Source organism: Anomaloglossus baeobatrachus, chromosome 2 (genome assembly GCF_048569485.1).
Source record: "Anomaloglossus baeobatrachus isolate aAnoBae1 chromosome 2, aAnoBae1.hap1, whole genome shotgun sequence".
Lineage (NCBI taxonomy): Eukaryota > Metazoa > Chordata > Amphibia > Anura > Aromobatidae > Anomaloglossus > Anomaloglossus baeobatrachus.
The window spans coordinates 416,633,860-416,650,205 of NC_134354.1; the positions used below are offsets into that span (position 1 = coordinate 416,633,860).

General features: G+C 43.9%; 1 protein-coding gene across 4 annotated transcripts in view; it reads right to left on the reverse strand.

The window, feature by feature from the left end:
• Nucleotides 1-16,346, reverse strand: part of SPOCD1 (SPOC domain containing 1) — a 199,447-nt gene that overhangs the window by 8,653 nt on the left and 174,448 nt on the right. For all 4 annotated transcript variants that reach the window (XM_075334134.1, XM_075334136.1, XM_075334133.1 and 1 more), the window contains one exon: nt 3,571-3,757. In XM_075334134.1, coding sequence (XP_075190249.1) covers nt 3,571-3,757 — 187 coding nt within the window. The remainder of the gene's footprint in view (nt 1-3,570; nt 3,758-16,346) is intronic.

Here is a 16,346-nt window from a genome sequence, read left to right on the forward strand (position 1 = left end):
CGGGGGTCACCGCCGGCCGGATGCTGCACCGCGGGAGCGATCAGCACCATGTACAGCGGGAGCGCGCACAGGTGAGTTGTTTTCTAAGTGCAATCACGGGCCACGGTGAACGGAGCCCGGATTGCACTTAGACAACCCACGTGTGCCGTGAATCACGGCACACGCAGGGACATGTGCGTGTTTTACACGCCAGTGAAAAACGTCACTGTTTTTCACTGACGTGTGAAACGGGCCTAAAGCACAGAGAGCATCATGAAGACCAAGGAACACAACAGGCAGGTCTGTGGTACTGTTGTGGAGAAGTGAAAAGCTGTATTTGGTTACAAAAAGATTTCCACAACTTTAAACATCCCAAGAAGCACTGTGCAAGCGATCATATTGAAATGGAAGGAGTATCATACCACTGCAAATCTGCCAAGACCCGGCCGTCCCTCTAAACTAATCTCAAAAAAGGAGAAGACTGATCAGAGATGCAGCCAAGAGGCTCATGATCACTCTGGATGAACTGCAGAGATCTACAGCTGAGGTAGGAGAGTCTGTCCATAGGACAACAATCAGGCATACACTGCACAAATCTGGCCTTTTTGGAAAAGTGGCAAGAAGAAAGCCATTTCTCAAAGATAACCATAAAAAGTGTCAGTTAAAGTTTTCCACAAGCCACCTGGGAGACACACCAAACATGTTGAAGAAGGTGCTCTGGTCAGATGAAACCAAAAAACGAACTTTTTGGGCACAATGCCAAACGATATGTTTGGCATAAAAGCAACAGAGCTCATCACCCTGAACACACCATCCCCACTGTCACACATGGTGGTGGCAGCATCATGGTTTGGGTCTGCTTTTCTTCAGCAGGAAAAGGGAAGATGGTTAAAATTGATGGGAAGATAAATGGAACCAAATACAGGATCATTCTTGAAGAAAACCTGTTGGAGTCTGCAAAAGACCTGAGACTGGGACGGAGATTTGTCTTCCAACAAGAAAATGATCCCAAACATAAAGCAAAATCTACAATGGAATGGTTCACAAATAAACGTATCCAGGTGTTAGAATGGCCAAGTCAAAGTCCAGACCTGAATCCAATCGAGAATCTGTGGAAAGAGCTGAAAACTGCTGTTCACAAACACTCTCCATCCAACCTCACTCAGCTCGAGCTATTTGCAAAGAAAGAATGGGCAAGAATTTCAGTCTCTCGATAGACACATACCCCAAGCGACTTGCAGCTGTAATCGCAGCAAAAGGTGGCGCTACAAAGTATTAAATTAAAGGGGCCGAATAATATTGCACGCCCCAATTTTCAGCTATTTATTTTTTATAAAAGTTTAAAATAAGCAATAAATTTCATTCAACTTCACAATTGTGTCCCACTTGTTGTTGATTCTTCACCATAATATTAAAATTTGTATCTTTATGTTTGAAGCCTGAAATGTGGGAAAAGGTTGAAAAATTCAAAGAGGCCGAATACTTTTGCAAGGCACTGTATGGTTCACTAATTGTCTCTGTTAGAAGTTTTCCGCAATGTAACCTGAAGACGGCATGCTACAAGAGTTATAACAGAAAATTCAGCCCCACGTGTCTTCTCTCACAGTCTTTTTTTGTTTACTTGCAATGCTAGTAAAGGCCTCTTATTTTTATCATTAGTTGGTATCAGCGGCGCGTGAGCTCAAGTCCGACTCCACCTCCCTCTGTGATTAGCAACGTCTGACTATGGAAATGTACACTGAAAGCCTGGTGTGAGCGGGACAGCTCTCCTAGCACTGCTACATGCAAAATCAAAAATCTTTCACTGTGTCAGAATGGCTGCTCACAGAAATCTAAATGATACATCATTGAACTCAGGGTCTCTTTGCCTACATCATGCTGCTCTTAAATGAGGTAGCAAAAACCTGCTGACAGATTCCAGTTACGCTTTAAGAAAATGAGCCATTCTCAGAGCAGTCTGGCTGCGGCTTAAGGCTACTTTACACACTGCGATATCGGTCCCGATATCGCTAGTGTGGGTACCCGCCCCCATCTGTTGCGCGACACGGGCAAATCGCTGCCCATGCCGCACAACATCGCCCAGACCCGTCACACATACTTACCTGCCCGGTGACGTCGCTGTGACCGGCGAACCGCCTGCTTTCTAAGGGGGCGGTCCGTGCGGCGTCACAGCGACGTCACTGAGCGGCCGCCCAATAGCAGCGGAGGGGCGGAGATGAGTGGGACGTAACATCCCGCCCACCTCCTTCCTTCCTCATAGCGGCCGGGAGGCAGGTAAGGAGAGCTTCCTCGTTCCTGCGGCGTCACACATAGCGATGTGTGCTGCCGCAGGAGCGACGAACTACATCGTTACTGCTGCAGTAACGATAATCGAGAATGGACCCCCATGTCACCGATGAGCGATTTTGCACGTTTTTGCAACGATGCAAAATCACTCATCGGTGTCACACGCAGCAACATCACTAATGCGGCCGGATGTGCGTCACCAATTCCGTGACCCCAACGAGTTCGAGCCACACATTTCATCCATTGTGCATTGTTTCTTTTCGCTACAATCAATGTGAAGATGCAAAGTTTTTGCCATGATTTTTGAAAATCATGGCAAAACTAAGAGAATACAGCCTAAAGTCCCCCATACGCTTCAGATCGCTCTGGTTGAATGATGGTTTGACCGGCTGCTATCTCGCCCAACAGTGTTGGAAGTTCCAAATGAGACATCAAAGAACCTAAAGGGGGCTTTACACGCAGCAATATCGCTAGCAAGCGTACCCGCCCCCGTCGTTTGTGTGTCATGGGCAAATCGCTGCCAGTGGCGCACAATATCGTTAGGAGCAGTCACACGGACTTACCTGCTTAGCGATGTTGCTGTGGCCAACAAACCGCCTCCTTCCTAAGGGGGCGGTTCGTGCAGCGTCACAGCGGCGTCACTAAGCGGCCGCCCAATAGAAGCGGAGGGGCGGAGATGAGCGGCCGTAACATCCCATCCACCTCTTTCCTTCCTCATTGCCAGCGGCCGCTGGTAAGCTGTAGTTCGTCGTTCCCGCGGTGTCACACATAGCGATGTGTGCTGCCTCGGGAATGCCGAACAACATGCATCCTCAACAATCAACGATTTTTTGAAAATGAATGACGTTTCAACTATGGATGATTTGGTGAGTATTTTCCATCATTAACGGCCGCTCGTTGGTGTCACACGCAACGACGTCGCTAACAATGCCGGATGTGCGTCACGGAATCCGTGACCCCGGCGATATATCGTTAAATACGTCGTTGCGTGTAACGGGGCCTTTAGTGACAATTATCTGTCAGGGGCCTCCATAGACTGTTGTTTATATTCAGCCGACATTAGTCTAATGTAAAGGGGGGCTTAAGTCTTTAAATTACGTACTCTTAATTAGACATTAACAATTTATTGGCATTGTGTAGGACAGTACACCAAAGAGATCACTGTTACTTGAAAAGCAGAGAAACTCCATCCTACTAGAAACATGTCCGGTGTAGCCTGTATTTGAACATCTTAATTCAAATTTCCCATTTTTTCTAAGAAAAAGTTTAAGTTTGTACATGATTTACTTACACAACAAGTCTTACCTGACCCCCCTAAGGGGCGAAGTTTGGCAGGTATTGGCTGGCATGCTGGAAGTGGAATTATAAAGGCCTCCATCTTGTGGGTATTGATAATTCCATATCTCAGTTTGCGGTTGAGGTAGGAAAAGAGTCGACCATATAACACAACATCATTGGAGGTCCGGGGGCAGAAACGCAAAAGGCACATATCCTATTTCATAAAATAAAAACAGTTCTTAACATATGTATAAGACAATGATATATTAGGAAAATCGAATGGATTTACAAAAAATTCTCAGCAATATATTCGCTGTACATTTTTGTTTCAGGAACATGTAGACTACCTTGAAGACTGATCTGCAATGCGACCGATGTCATAGGTTGTGTGGCGTAGGGTGTGTATACAGCACCAAACAACCTGCAACATCAATCGTACTTCTCATAGTGCTTATTAGGCCTGTTTCAGACGTCCGTGTTTCAGGTACGTGTGACATCTGTTTTTAACACGGATGCCGCACATACCCATGTTATTCTATACTGTTACTCACACGGCCGTGTTTTCAAACGGACCGTGTGAGCACTCTTGGCCCCGCCTGCACGCACACATGGAGAAATGTCCGTTTTTTCTCTGGCACCACGGGTGTCACACGGATCGCACACTGATGTGATCTCTGCGACATCAGTGTGACACGTACCCAAGAAAGCACGGGTCTTTGAAATAAAAAGATTTTTTATATTCACCTGTATCCAGCACTGTATTCTTCGGCTCTGCTGTCTTCCGCTTCTGACCCCCACTCATTATATTCATTGATTATTCACTCCACTGAAGAGCTGGAAGCAGGAGCAACGCATCGCTGGGGACAGGTGAATATCCAGCAGTGTGTGTGTGTGTGTGTGGACCGGGAAGACGGAGCATCGCGGGGACAGCACCAGGGACAGCATCCAGAGGACAGCATCGCCGGTGACAGGTGAGCATTCAGCAAGCAGTGTGTGTGCAGTGACGTCCAGGAGGTCATCAGAGTTCACAATGAACTTTGATGAACCTGTGAAGTTACCGTCCTGACACCTGCTATAGCGCGGGTGACGTGGGGGTGTCATCAGGATGTCATCAGAGTTCATTGATAACTCAAATGACCTCCTGGATGACACTGCACACACGCTGCTTGCTGAATGCTTACCTGTCACCGGCGATGCGGCCAATCTGTCCCCGCGATGCTGTCCCGATGTTGTCCCTGCAATGCTCCGACTTCCAGCTCCTCAGTGCGGTGAATACTCTATGAATATAATGAGCGGTGGTCAGGAGCGGGAGACAACAGAGACGAAGAAAACAGCGCTGGATACAGGTGAATATAGAAATTCTTTTTATTTAAAAGACCCATGTTTTCTCCGGTACCTGTCACACATATGCAAATACAGATGTCACATGTGTGACATACGCGAGACACACGTATTATACACATATGACCATAACCATGCGTGTGGCTTGTACCTGAATAAACACGGACAACTGAAACCGGCCTTACATGGATCTTTGAAGCCCTATACAATTACATGAATTTTACTGGGAATCCCCAGTCACAACCACATAGTGTCTCCCAACTATAATTTTTTTTTTTAAAGACAAATAAATAAGACAAGTACAGACACAAATACAGTTTATATAGTATATATATATATATATATATATACTGCCCAATGTAAACCCCTTATTGCCATAGGTGAGAAATGCGTTATCAGAAACACAAGGGGGAGAAGTATTATGTTAATAAAATTAACAATTAAATCCTATTGAGTCATGTGATAATAACACAGAAATAGCTCGATATAGTGATCTCTGAGGATAACAGAGTAACAAAGGACATATACATCAAATAGCAGTATCTTGCAAAATTAAGACAGGCTTAATAAGAAAAATGTCCTCATTAATTCACTAATTACTAAATTATCTTCAATTATGCGCCAAACAGCTCCATAAAACTCTTCTCTCTTACTAGTGTGTTTGGAGCTAACACTGGCTTATCTAAACATAGAGCCCATAGTTTATCATATATTGTTAAAGTTCCTCTTTTTCCGATGAACATGTTTTTCCATTAACAACAACCAATTCACTTTACTTTTAAATGTAGTTATTGTTGGCAACACATCAATCCAATACTGAGCCGATAGCTGCCTGGTTACATATACAAGTCTAGCTACTGCAGTTTTTACCCAGTCATGTGGAAAAATATCCTCCACCTTCCCAAGAATTATTATCTATTATTATAGTGCCATTTATTCCATGGCGCTGTACATGTGAAAGGGGTATACATAATAGGGACAAGTACGATAATCATAAACAATACAAGGCACAGACTGGTACAGGAGGAGAGAGGTCCCTGCCCTCGAGGGCTCACAGTCTACAAGAATACACAAGAATGGGGAATCATCAATGGAGATTTGGTAGATTGTGGTGATCATGTCAATCGCCTCTCTCCAGATGACAGTACTTTTGGAACAACTCTACATCATATGAAGGAGAGTACTCAATCTCACACATTGGACATAAGGGTGAGTTGTGCAGGTAACAGCAGACATAAACACTGGAGTTCTGTATATACGGTACAATAAAAATAGTTAAGACAGATGATGAGATTCACTTTCTGATAGTTTAGTGTTACGGTACGTGCCCACGATCAGGACTCACTGCCTCCTGGATGCGGCAGGCCCTGATCTGCGGGGTCACGAGTCTCCTCTGCAGGTGAACGCAGGAGACCGCAGCTGCTCGTGGCCACGATCCAGGCTCAGGCACTTGCAGCCTCTCTCTTCTGTCCTCCCTGCAGAGGACATTTGCCACTCCGCAGAAAACAATTGACATGCTGCGGCTCAGAAACAAGCACAGTGGCCATGAGATTTCTACAAATCCCATCCACCGTGCTTGTACTTTACTTCGCAGCGATTTGGACGCAGCTGAAACATGCTGCGTCCAAAACGCGGTAAAAACTGATCGTGGGCACGTACCCTTATAAAAACACATCAGGATATAGGATGGGTCAGTAACCATACACCTGAAGTGCATATTTTAGTACAGTTCTTAGAATCTTATTGTTCAGGCAATCAGGAGAGGTTTTCTTGCGTATCCTGGGTTAGCTGAATATTTGTTGTGGACCATTATATTGGTTGCTCTTTGGCCTTTTCAGAGACTGGAAGTCAGCACCAAAACATCCCAACACTCGTATATGCTTAGCACATGGCCGCATCTAGATTGCAAGAGGTCAGGAAGAAGGAGCACACTGGCAGGTACCAGCTGCAGTGATTGGGGAGGTTAGAAATCAGGGTAGGGACTGTTGGGAGGAGGATTATGTTGTATTCCCTGGCTCTGGTCTTTCAGAGAACATTCCCTCAGGACAAAGATGCTGCAGATTTTTCCTACAGATATGCTCTGGAAAAATCACCAACAGAATATAAGTGGATGAGATTTTACCAAAACAGGTGTAGAGGCAATGGAAATTGTAGAGCAAATTTTTTAAAGCGCACCAATCACCAGGATTTTTGTATATAACCTAAAGCCAGTGCTATACTGGCACTATCAGGCTAATTCTATACATACCTGTAGTGGTCAGCTCAGATGTATAGGTTTTCAAACAAAAGCAAGTAAAGTTTGTAAAATGAGCAGCTTTTTGAATAATAGTAGCTGCTGATCAGCTGATAGCTGGGTAATCAAAATGACTACCGCCCACCAGCCTGTCCGCCCTCCCCCTGTTATTTATGTTAATTCTATTATTATTATTAATATTATTATAGCGCCATTTATTCCATGGCGCTTTACATGTGAAAGGGGTATACAAAATAGGGACAGGTACAATAATCATAAACAATACAAGGCACAGATAGGTACAGGAGGACAAAGATCCCTTGCTTCGTTTTACTAACTGACTAGGATTTGTGCTGATGTCATACCCATGTGACCAGAAGGGGCGGGGCCTCAGCCAACATAGCTAATAACAGGAGGCAACATTATTTTTCTGTTGGCTGAGGCCTTGCCCCTTCTGGTCACATGGTATGACATCAGCAAAGGTCCTTCTAGTCAGTTAGCAAAATGATTCTATAATAGAATTAGCATAAATAACAGAGACACAATGGATAGGCAGGGGGGGCGGGATTCACTATGAATACCTACCAAAGCTATCAGCTGATTAGCAACTGCTGCCAATCAAAAAGCTGCTCATTTTACAAACTTTACTTGCTTGTGTTTCAAAAACTATACATCCTAACTGACCACTAAAGGTATGTATAGAGTCAGCCTGATAGTGGCAGTATAGCACCAGTCAAAATCTACAATAAATGAATTTCTATTGTGTTTGTTCTGGACTACTTTGACATCCTTACCAAAAATCACTGGTGAGGTCATGTACCAGTGATTATGTGTCACCACAAAATCCTTGAAGCCAAGTAAAAGAGGCCTACAAGGGACTAAGGAAGCATTGACAGGGAAGTGGCAGGGAATTGGTAATGTGAGGTTTTCTGTTTTGTAGATGATTAGTTGTTGAAATCTGCACCGTAGAGGCAAATCCTCAATAAAATCCACAAATAATTATGATTATTTTCTTGCCGATTTCACTGCGGATTCTTGATCAGATTTACTGAGGAATTTTATCCATAGTGGATCCACTCCAGGTCACGGTCCCAGACCATTTATCGACTGTGGATCGTTGATATTCTGTTCTTTTCAGTAGTGATGAATATAGGCTGATGTGGCAATATGTGAGACGTAGGCATAAACAACATTTATGAATTCTGCATATCCTTACCCTTTTATTTTCAGGCATTATATTATTCTCATAAGGTTTGTCAGAAAGGTTGTCAAAAACATTAATTTTTATCTATTTCTTTATTTGCAAAACATTGAAACTGCATTAAGATGCTTGTGACTGTAAGTACTGTGTGGCGTTTCTACAATCAGATCCTATTCCCAATTGTAGAGCACATACCGGCTCTAAGTCTGGGAACCCAAGCTATAGTCACAAAAGTGAACTTTGGAGACAAATGACAGCTTTTATCTTCCATCACAGGTTCTTCTAATTGCATTTACGGGCTTTTAAAGAGCTATCAATATTCTCCTAAAGTAATCCGCTAGTTCTCCTAGCTAAATGCTTTTCTTTGACATTTAACACATTAAAGCACGGCACACAGTGTTTGAGAATAATGACATTTAAACAGAATACATGATAATATGCATTTTGTAAAGTATTGATTAATAACAAAGAGATTAAGTCCTCACTAATAGAACTATACTAAATATTACAAAATTGCTGTACAAAGGCCACTAAATGTAACATACAGAATGACAATAATTGTCAATAGTTGAGTGAACCTCCCGAAATTCAGAGGGATTAGTCGGCAGCCGGGCTGAAAGACCCGGAATCAGAAGAAGAACGAAGAGGAGCAATAGCAGGACTGGGCCAGGAGTGGCAAGGATGGGGCAGGTATGGGGAGGGCAAAGGTGAGAAGACAGTATAATAGTCTATCAGACAGATGGACAGGCCTGGTCACATGCTCCTTCTCTAGCAGACATTTTATAGAATGGAGATCTGTGCCATCTGTGAGGACAGCTTCAGTAACAAGTGCAGAGAAGGATATGTGACGCCGATATAATAGTAAGTGCCACCAGATCATGCCCCCAACGCATCTGGTAAATTTGCGGGGGTGGCCCCATTATGTTTAATTCCCTCTGCTGTCAGCAAAAGACAGTGCAGTACAGCGGCTATAGGAGGCAAACGATAATTTTCAATGAAACGCAATTGTAAAAAGGATTTTTATCCTGAACTGCATGTATTTAAGTAAGAAAAAAAAAATTGTCCCCAAAGGTGGAGAACCCCCTTTAAAATATGTTAATACTCAAACTCAAACTGTTCAGCCTCACCTAGCCCTACGTGAAAAAATAGTGGACCAATCAGTTTGTAATACAACCTGTTATCCAAATTAAATTGTCAATTGTTTTCAATGTTACTACCCAGAAAGTGTCCAGGAAAAAGTGGAGAGCCGATAAGAATATAAGGCTGAGGCCACACGGGGATTACTGCGATCCTCGCATGACACTCGGCTCACCCTGGCAGTACAACAGGAGCTAAGGGTCATGCGAGTGTCATGCGACTGTGATCTGATCATGCGATCAGACCACAGCTGCGGAGGGGAGGGCTGGCGCTGCGGAGGGGAGGGCCGGTGCTACAATGGGGAGGGCCAGCGCTGCGGAGGAGAGGGCCAGCGCTGCTGAGGGGAGCGCCGTCGCTGCCGCGGAGAGGGAGGGATTTATTTCCCCATCTCCTCTGTAGCCGGCTGATGCGAGAATCGCACTGCACTCACATTGCACCGGCGTAACGCGAGTGCAATGCGATGTTTCCCTCGCCCCCATAGATTTGAATGGGTGCGAGTGAAACAGGATCACATTTCACCCACAGCATGTTGCGACTGTTTTCTTGGTCAGATTAGGGCTGAGAAAATGATCGCTCATGGGACTTGCCCCATAGAGTAATATTGGTCCGAGTGGAATGCGATTTTTTTTATCGCACTCCACTCGCTCCGTATTACTCGCCATGTGTGCTGACCCTTAGTCTTCAGTTGGAGCTTGCGTAAGGAGAGGACATGTTTGTATCCGGTGGCTGCACCTTATCAAGAGGCAGTTACCTTGTAGGGTCTCATGAATAAGGAGACATAAGTGGAGATTAGATGTGCTGGGCTATGCTGTAAAGGGCAGCATGAATCATGTGTGTTAGGTCTAATGGTAGCAATATACTCATTGGTGGACATCTTCTTCTGGTTTCCGTAGCACTCCTGGTCCTTCCGGCAGCATGTCACCACATTTGTAACCTGCCTGCCACCAGCCTTGTTCTGAGTCTCAAAAACCCAAACAGTGACCTCTCCTCCACATAGAAACCATTGTATGTTACAGTAGGTCACAAATGAAATGACATGATGCCAGAATGCCGCTGACAACGATAAAAACCCTTTCAGTGCCAATGACATATGCAATTCTTCCTTTTCTCAAACAATTTCTGTCACTAGAATATAGGGAAGAGACATTAGGTCTTAGCTTTCTAACGATACCAGGATCAAGGCTCCTTCAGGCTCTACTTCTCTGGAAGGCTGGGGTACACCCAAGATTGTTTAAATTTCTAGATGAACAATCCGTGATGGCCGACAGCAGTCTGTCCAAACAGTGATCGGGCAAACTGAGAATTTTCAGGCACAAGATCCTGAAAAAATATGGCTAATCATTCATTGTACATTTTTTTTTTTCTTTAAATATGTCTATTTGCCAGATTAGTTCATGGACAAATTGTACATAAGAACAATCCAACCTACAGCTGGCCACATTCTGACCGTTCCTAATTTTAGGTGTATCGGCAACCTCTAAGTGGTGGGAGAGATTAAACTACAAATCATAAAAGGACGAGAGCAAAAACGTTCAGAAGCGTCATGCAATAACTTTTGTCTTAGGGGTCTATTTTTCAGCCAAAGGTGTGAGTAAACTAGTAGTTTCCTATTTATTCATACCCAATTCCTCCACCATTCGGGCTTCGAAGTTTTCTGGTCTCAATAGGTTTATGATATTCTGAAAATATGTGCCAGTGACATAGGTATAAGTAACATATTCATATGTATGTCTCTTTTCTTACTTTATCTTATGGCTTAAAATATCCTAAGATGAGCGGTGCAAGATTACCAGCTTTATAAAACAACATTATTTTGAGGTAGCCTGTTGCAATGTCTTTTTAAAGAGGTTGTCAATGATACTGATTACCTAGCCTCATTATAAGTCATCAATATACGGTCTATGTTTACACATAGAACGCAGAGGTAGAACAGAAAAAAGCAGTTAAAGAGCCGAAACCCCACAGCTCCATACACTTTAGATGGCATTGTTGGGTACTACAGTTCGGCTAACTGAAGTGAATGGTAGCTGATCTGCAGTACTCGAGAACAGCACTACACAGTGCACGGAGCTGTTATATTGCAGCTCTGTACATCCTTAACTTCCAGCTTTCACCAGACCTGTGAACAGCTGATAAGTGGGCATGTAGGGTGTGGGACTCCCCAAAATTTTTATATTACAGTAGGGAACCTGTCAGCAGATTTGTTTCCTATAAGCTGCAGCCACCACTAGAGAGCCCTTATATACAGCATTCTAGGACACTCTATATAAGAAATCAGGCCGCGCTGTATAATGTAAAACACACCTTTTATTATACTCATCTAGGGGGCGGTCCGGTCCGACGAGCGCCGTTTATCTCAGTCAAAGATCCTTTCTTCTTGCGTTCTCCTTCCTTGCGCCATGTGGATGATGAATCCTATGTCATCCACACAGAGGCCTCCATTGCACCCTGCACACGCCCACTTCTCTCTGTCCTGCTGAGGGCAGATCAAAGTGTTGTAGTACACATGCGCAGGCGGTCTTTGACCTTTCCCAGCACTTGCACATTACAGTACTTTGCTCTCAGCAGGGCAGAGAGAAGTGTGCATGTGCAGGAGCGCAATGGAGGCCTCTGTGTGGATGATGTAGGATGTATCATTCAAACGGAGCAGGTTAAGAGGACGGCGACCGCAAGAAGATAGGAAGCACTAGATCAAGACCAGTGACACCCATCGGACCCGACCGCTCCCCTCAGGTGAGTATAATAAAAGGTCTTATTACATTATACAAAGCGGCCGGGGCTCTTATATATAGTATTCTAGAATGCTGTATATAAGGGTTTGCTGGTTCTGGACTCAATTTATAGGGGCCAAATCTGTTGACAGATGTCCTTTAAGGATGACTGCTTTAATATTGTTGCTGGTTAAGGGTTTTACTATTTTTTTTTAGGGGTTCTACTGTCAGTTCTCCTCAGACCATATGCATCAAACCAAGTTTTATGCATTTTTTTTTATGTTAATGATAACATGAATGAGTTTAGTGTAATGTGCTAAGCAACATATATAAGAAAAGTATATAGCACTGAGTATATTAAAAGTTTTATTTGTGTATGTTTGTGAAGTTGGGAAATATCACACCTGCCAGCCTGTCATGAACATGAGGGGGTCTAAATACCACTAAAATAAATAGAGTGAAATAAATTAGCTAAAAATGGTATTGATAAAAGTGTTGTTCTCAGAAGTTGAAAATGGGTACTGCAGAGATATAAATGATTGTGGTATGACAAATCTGCCTGGAGTCCAAATTAGATAAAAGAACCAGTTATACAGATGAGGAGCACTAACAATTTAGAGATTCTCAAAAGCAGGCATCTCTGTGGTAGGGCGGTTAGACAAAGGGGGTTTCAGGCAACAGGCTGTTTTTTCTCGTTTACTATTTACAGGGAGCCACTGACAGATGTCTACACCCAATACTTGCTCAAATACTAGGGAAAACTAATCGTAAAGGCTCGTTTACACAGCCTAATGCACAGTGTTAAATGACCGCCAACTGGCAACAGGCTTGCCGGTGGATGGTCATTTCATAGCCTGATTCAGGTGCATACTGAACAATCTGTAATAGATAATCAGTGAATCAGTGCCCATAAGCTGGCATTGTTCTCGGAAGCCCAGGTCCTGTTTACATAGGATGGCTTGCCGAGACTGATAATGTTTTGTGCGGTCCAAAAGATCATTTTGCTCATTTGTCGGGTGATCGTCAACCTGTTTAGACAGCATTATCCTTCACAATAATTGTGCAGTGTAAAGGGATCCTAAAGAGAATCTCTCACCAGGTTTTTGCTATCTCATATGAGAGCAGTATAATGTAGGAAAATAGATTCTGATTCCAATGATGTATCAATTAGCTTAATGGGTGCAGCAGTGACACAATCTGAGTTCTTAGATGTAGCTAAGCTCAGAAGGCTAACCCCGCCCACACCCCAGCTTTGAGTGAACTTTGTATATATTGACAGTGATCTGCTTATCACAGGGGGGAGCATGGTCGTTTTAGCAGGTGTTTGAGCTATAGTCCGGGCTGTGATAATCTCCTGGAGATAAAAGAAACATTGTAAATAAACAACAGCACACAGCCACAAAGTGACACATTGCTGAAATCTGCATTTCAGTTTCTACTTCATGCTGTCTTCAAATTACATAGCAAAAATCTGCTGACAGATTAATTTTAAGAATGGGTATTTTGTAGCCTAAAAGTAAAAGAATTTGGCCTAAGGAAGATCTCCACAGCATTTATGAAGTGATGACACTGCCCTAAGAAATTTCCTATCACTTCTCAACAGATTCTTAAAGAGGACGAACCAGCAGGATTTTTCTATGAGGTAAAGGCAGTGCCATACAGGCAGTAAGATGCTGATTGCAGGCATACCTGTTCTAGAAAGATCCAATGCTTGGTTGATTAAATATCTTTAATCAGAAGAAATGCACCGCACTTTGATTGATGTGTGCAATATGGGTGGGCCTTTGTGGGTCGGGTCCTCAGTGTTTATTCCTCCTCTAGCATGCCCCTTTTTTGTATTTGATTATCATGCCATGGCGCTGTTGCTGGTGGCGCGTGCACATTGCCACAGGACTCAGGTCTTCATTAAAATGGCGCCAGAGATAGCGCATGGGCGTACCGCGATCTCCAGCGCCATTTTATTGATCACACTGCGATGAAGACTGAGAAGCATCGGCATATGTGCAGATGTAAAAAAAAATAAATCTACGCACAAGCCGATGCTTCTCATAGTCGTCACCAAAGTTGTTCAATAAAATGTCGCCGGAGATCGCGGTATGCGCATGTGCGGACTCCGGCACCATTTCAATGAAGACCTGAGAACTGTAGCAATGTGCACGCGCCACCAACAACAGCAATGGCGGCATGATATTCAAATACAGAAAAGAAGGCATGCCAGAGGATGCCGGAGGAATAGGAATAAACACGAGGACTCGACCCACAAAGATCCGCCCATGTTGCACATGTTAATCAAAGTGCGGTGCTTTTCTGTAACTTTGTTTAAAGATATTTAATCATCCAAGCATCGGATATTTCTATAACAGGTATGCCTGGATTCAGCATCTTAGTGCCTGTATGGCACTGCCTTTACCTCATATAGAAAAATCCTGCTGGTTGGTCCTCTTTAATAGTATGGCTAGCCAATCAGATTACAGATTAAAGGTGCTTGTATTTCCAGTCAACTCCAGTGTGTGATTTTGTGTCCTGGGTATCCAATCCAGTCCATCAACTCCACATGCCTCCTTTACTGCCACAGGACATCAATCGCTTCATCAAGTGGTTCGCTTTTCCTACAAAACAATTTTACTTAGGGAATATGTGAATTTCAAATCCAAGTGCTGTGGTCACTTGATATAAAAGTCAATGTGAAAACAGCAATCCACCTGGATTCCGCAGTGAGTTCTGGGAATTAATGGCGCTTTATAAACAAATAATGACAACCAACTATATGTTTTACCGCACTATACAAGTGAAAACCACACCTATACATGAAATCCAAATTACCTTAAAGGGAACCTGTCAGCAGATTTGGGGCCCATAAGCTGCGGCCACCACCAGTGGGCTCTAACATACAGCATTCTAACATTCTGTATATAAGAAACCAGGCCACTGTGTAGAACGTAAAAATGACTTCATAATACCTATCTAAACAGTCCCTGCGGTAGAGTTGGTCATATGAGCGACTTCATTCTCCGGTGACGGTGCCTCCTCTTTTGGCCATCTTTGTCCTCCTTCTTCTGAAGCCAGGGTGCATGACGCGTCATACCTCATCCACACTCACCGGCATTGAGGGCCTGTACAGGCGCACTTTGATCTGACCTGAGCAGGGCAGATCAAAGTATTGTAGTGCACCTGCGCGGGACCGGCAAGTGTGGATAACGTAGGACGCGTCATGCACCCCGGCTTCAGAAGGGAGACAAAGATGGCCAAAAGAGGAGGTGCTGGCACCGGAGACGCCCATATGGCCCAACCCCACCACAGAGACTGTTTAGGTGAGTATTATAAAGTGATTTTTAAAGTAAAATAAGACTGTTGGGCACTGCAGCACTAGGCTGTGTAGTGGAGCCGTACTCACGGATTTCTGCGATCAGCTATTCCAGGACTTTTTAGCTGTTCCAGGTGGTGCTCTGCTGGTAGCGTGGTCAAGATAAAGATTATCCAAATGGAGAAAGAAAGCGGCAGCTCACTCTGGAGAATAGCGAACTTTATTCTGTGAATAGAAACATCATCACGAAAGGGGGGAGAGGTGAGTGCGGGGGCGGCAGACGGACGACAGCCGTTTTGCGCTGTGGCTAGTTTTTTGACTCGTCGAAGCGCTAGCCACAGCGCGAAATGGCTGTCATCCGTCTGCCGCCCACGCACTCCCCTCTCCCCCCTTTTGTGATGATGTCTGTATTCACAGAATAAAGTTCGCTATTCTCCAGAGTTCTCCATTTATAAAGTGATTTTTTACGTTCTACACAGCGGCCTCAGCTCTTATATACAGAATGTTAGAACGCTGTATATAAGAGCTCACTGGTGGTGGCCGCAGTTTATAGGCCCCAAATCTGGTGACGGGTTCCCTTTAATTTAACACAAATGAAAAAGAATCCTCATCGGCATCAAAATTGCATTATTCTACAGGCATGTTTTCTAGAAAGCATAGATGCCATAACAGCCCTGTCCTTAAAGGGTTAAGCAAAGCTCTTCCTTGCATCATGAATACAACCACTGGGGAAATAAAATCCCAACTGCGCTCCTGAAAGCATGTTGTAATATTACAAAGGAAGTAATAGGCAATCATTAGCTAATGGATCTCTAAAGGGCACTGATTTACTTTATCAAAGATAGAGGAAGCATGACACAAGCCATCATTTTCATA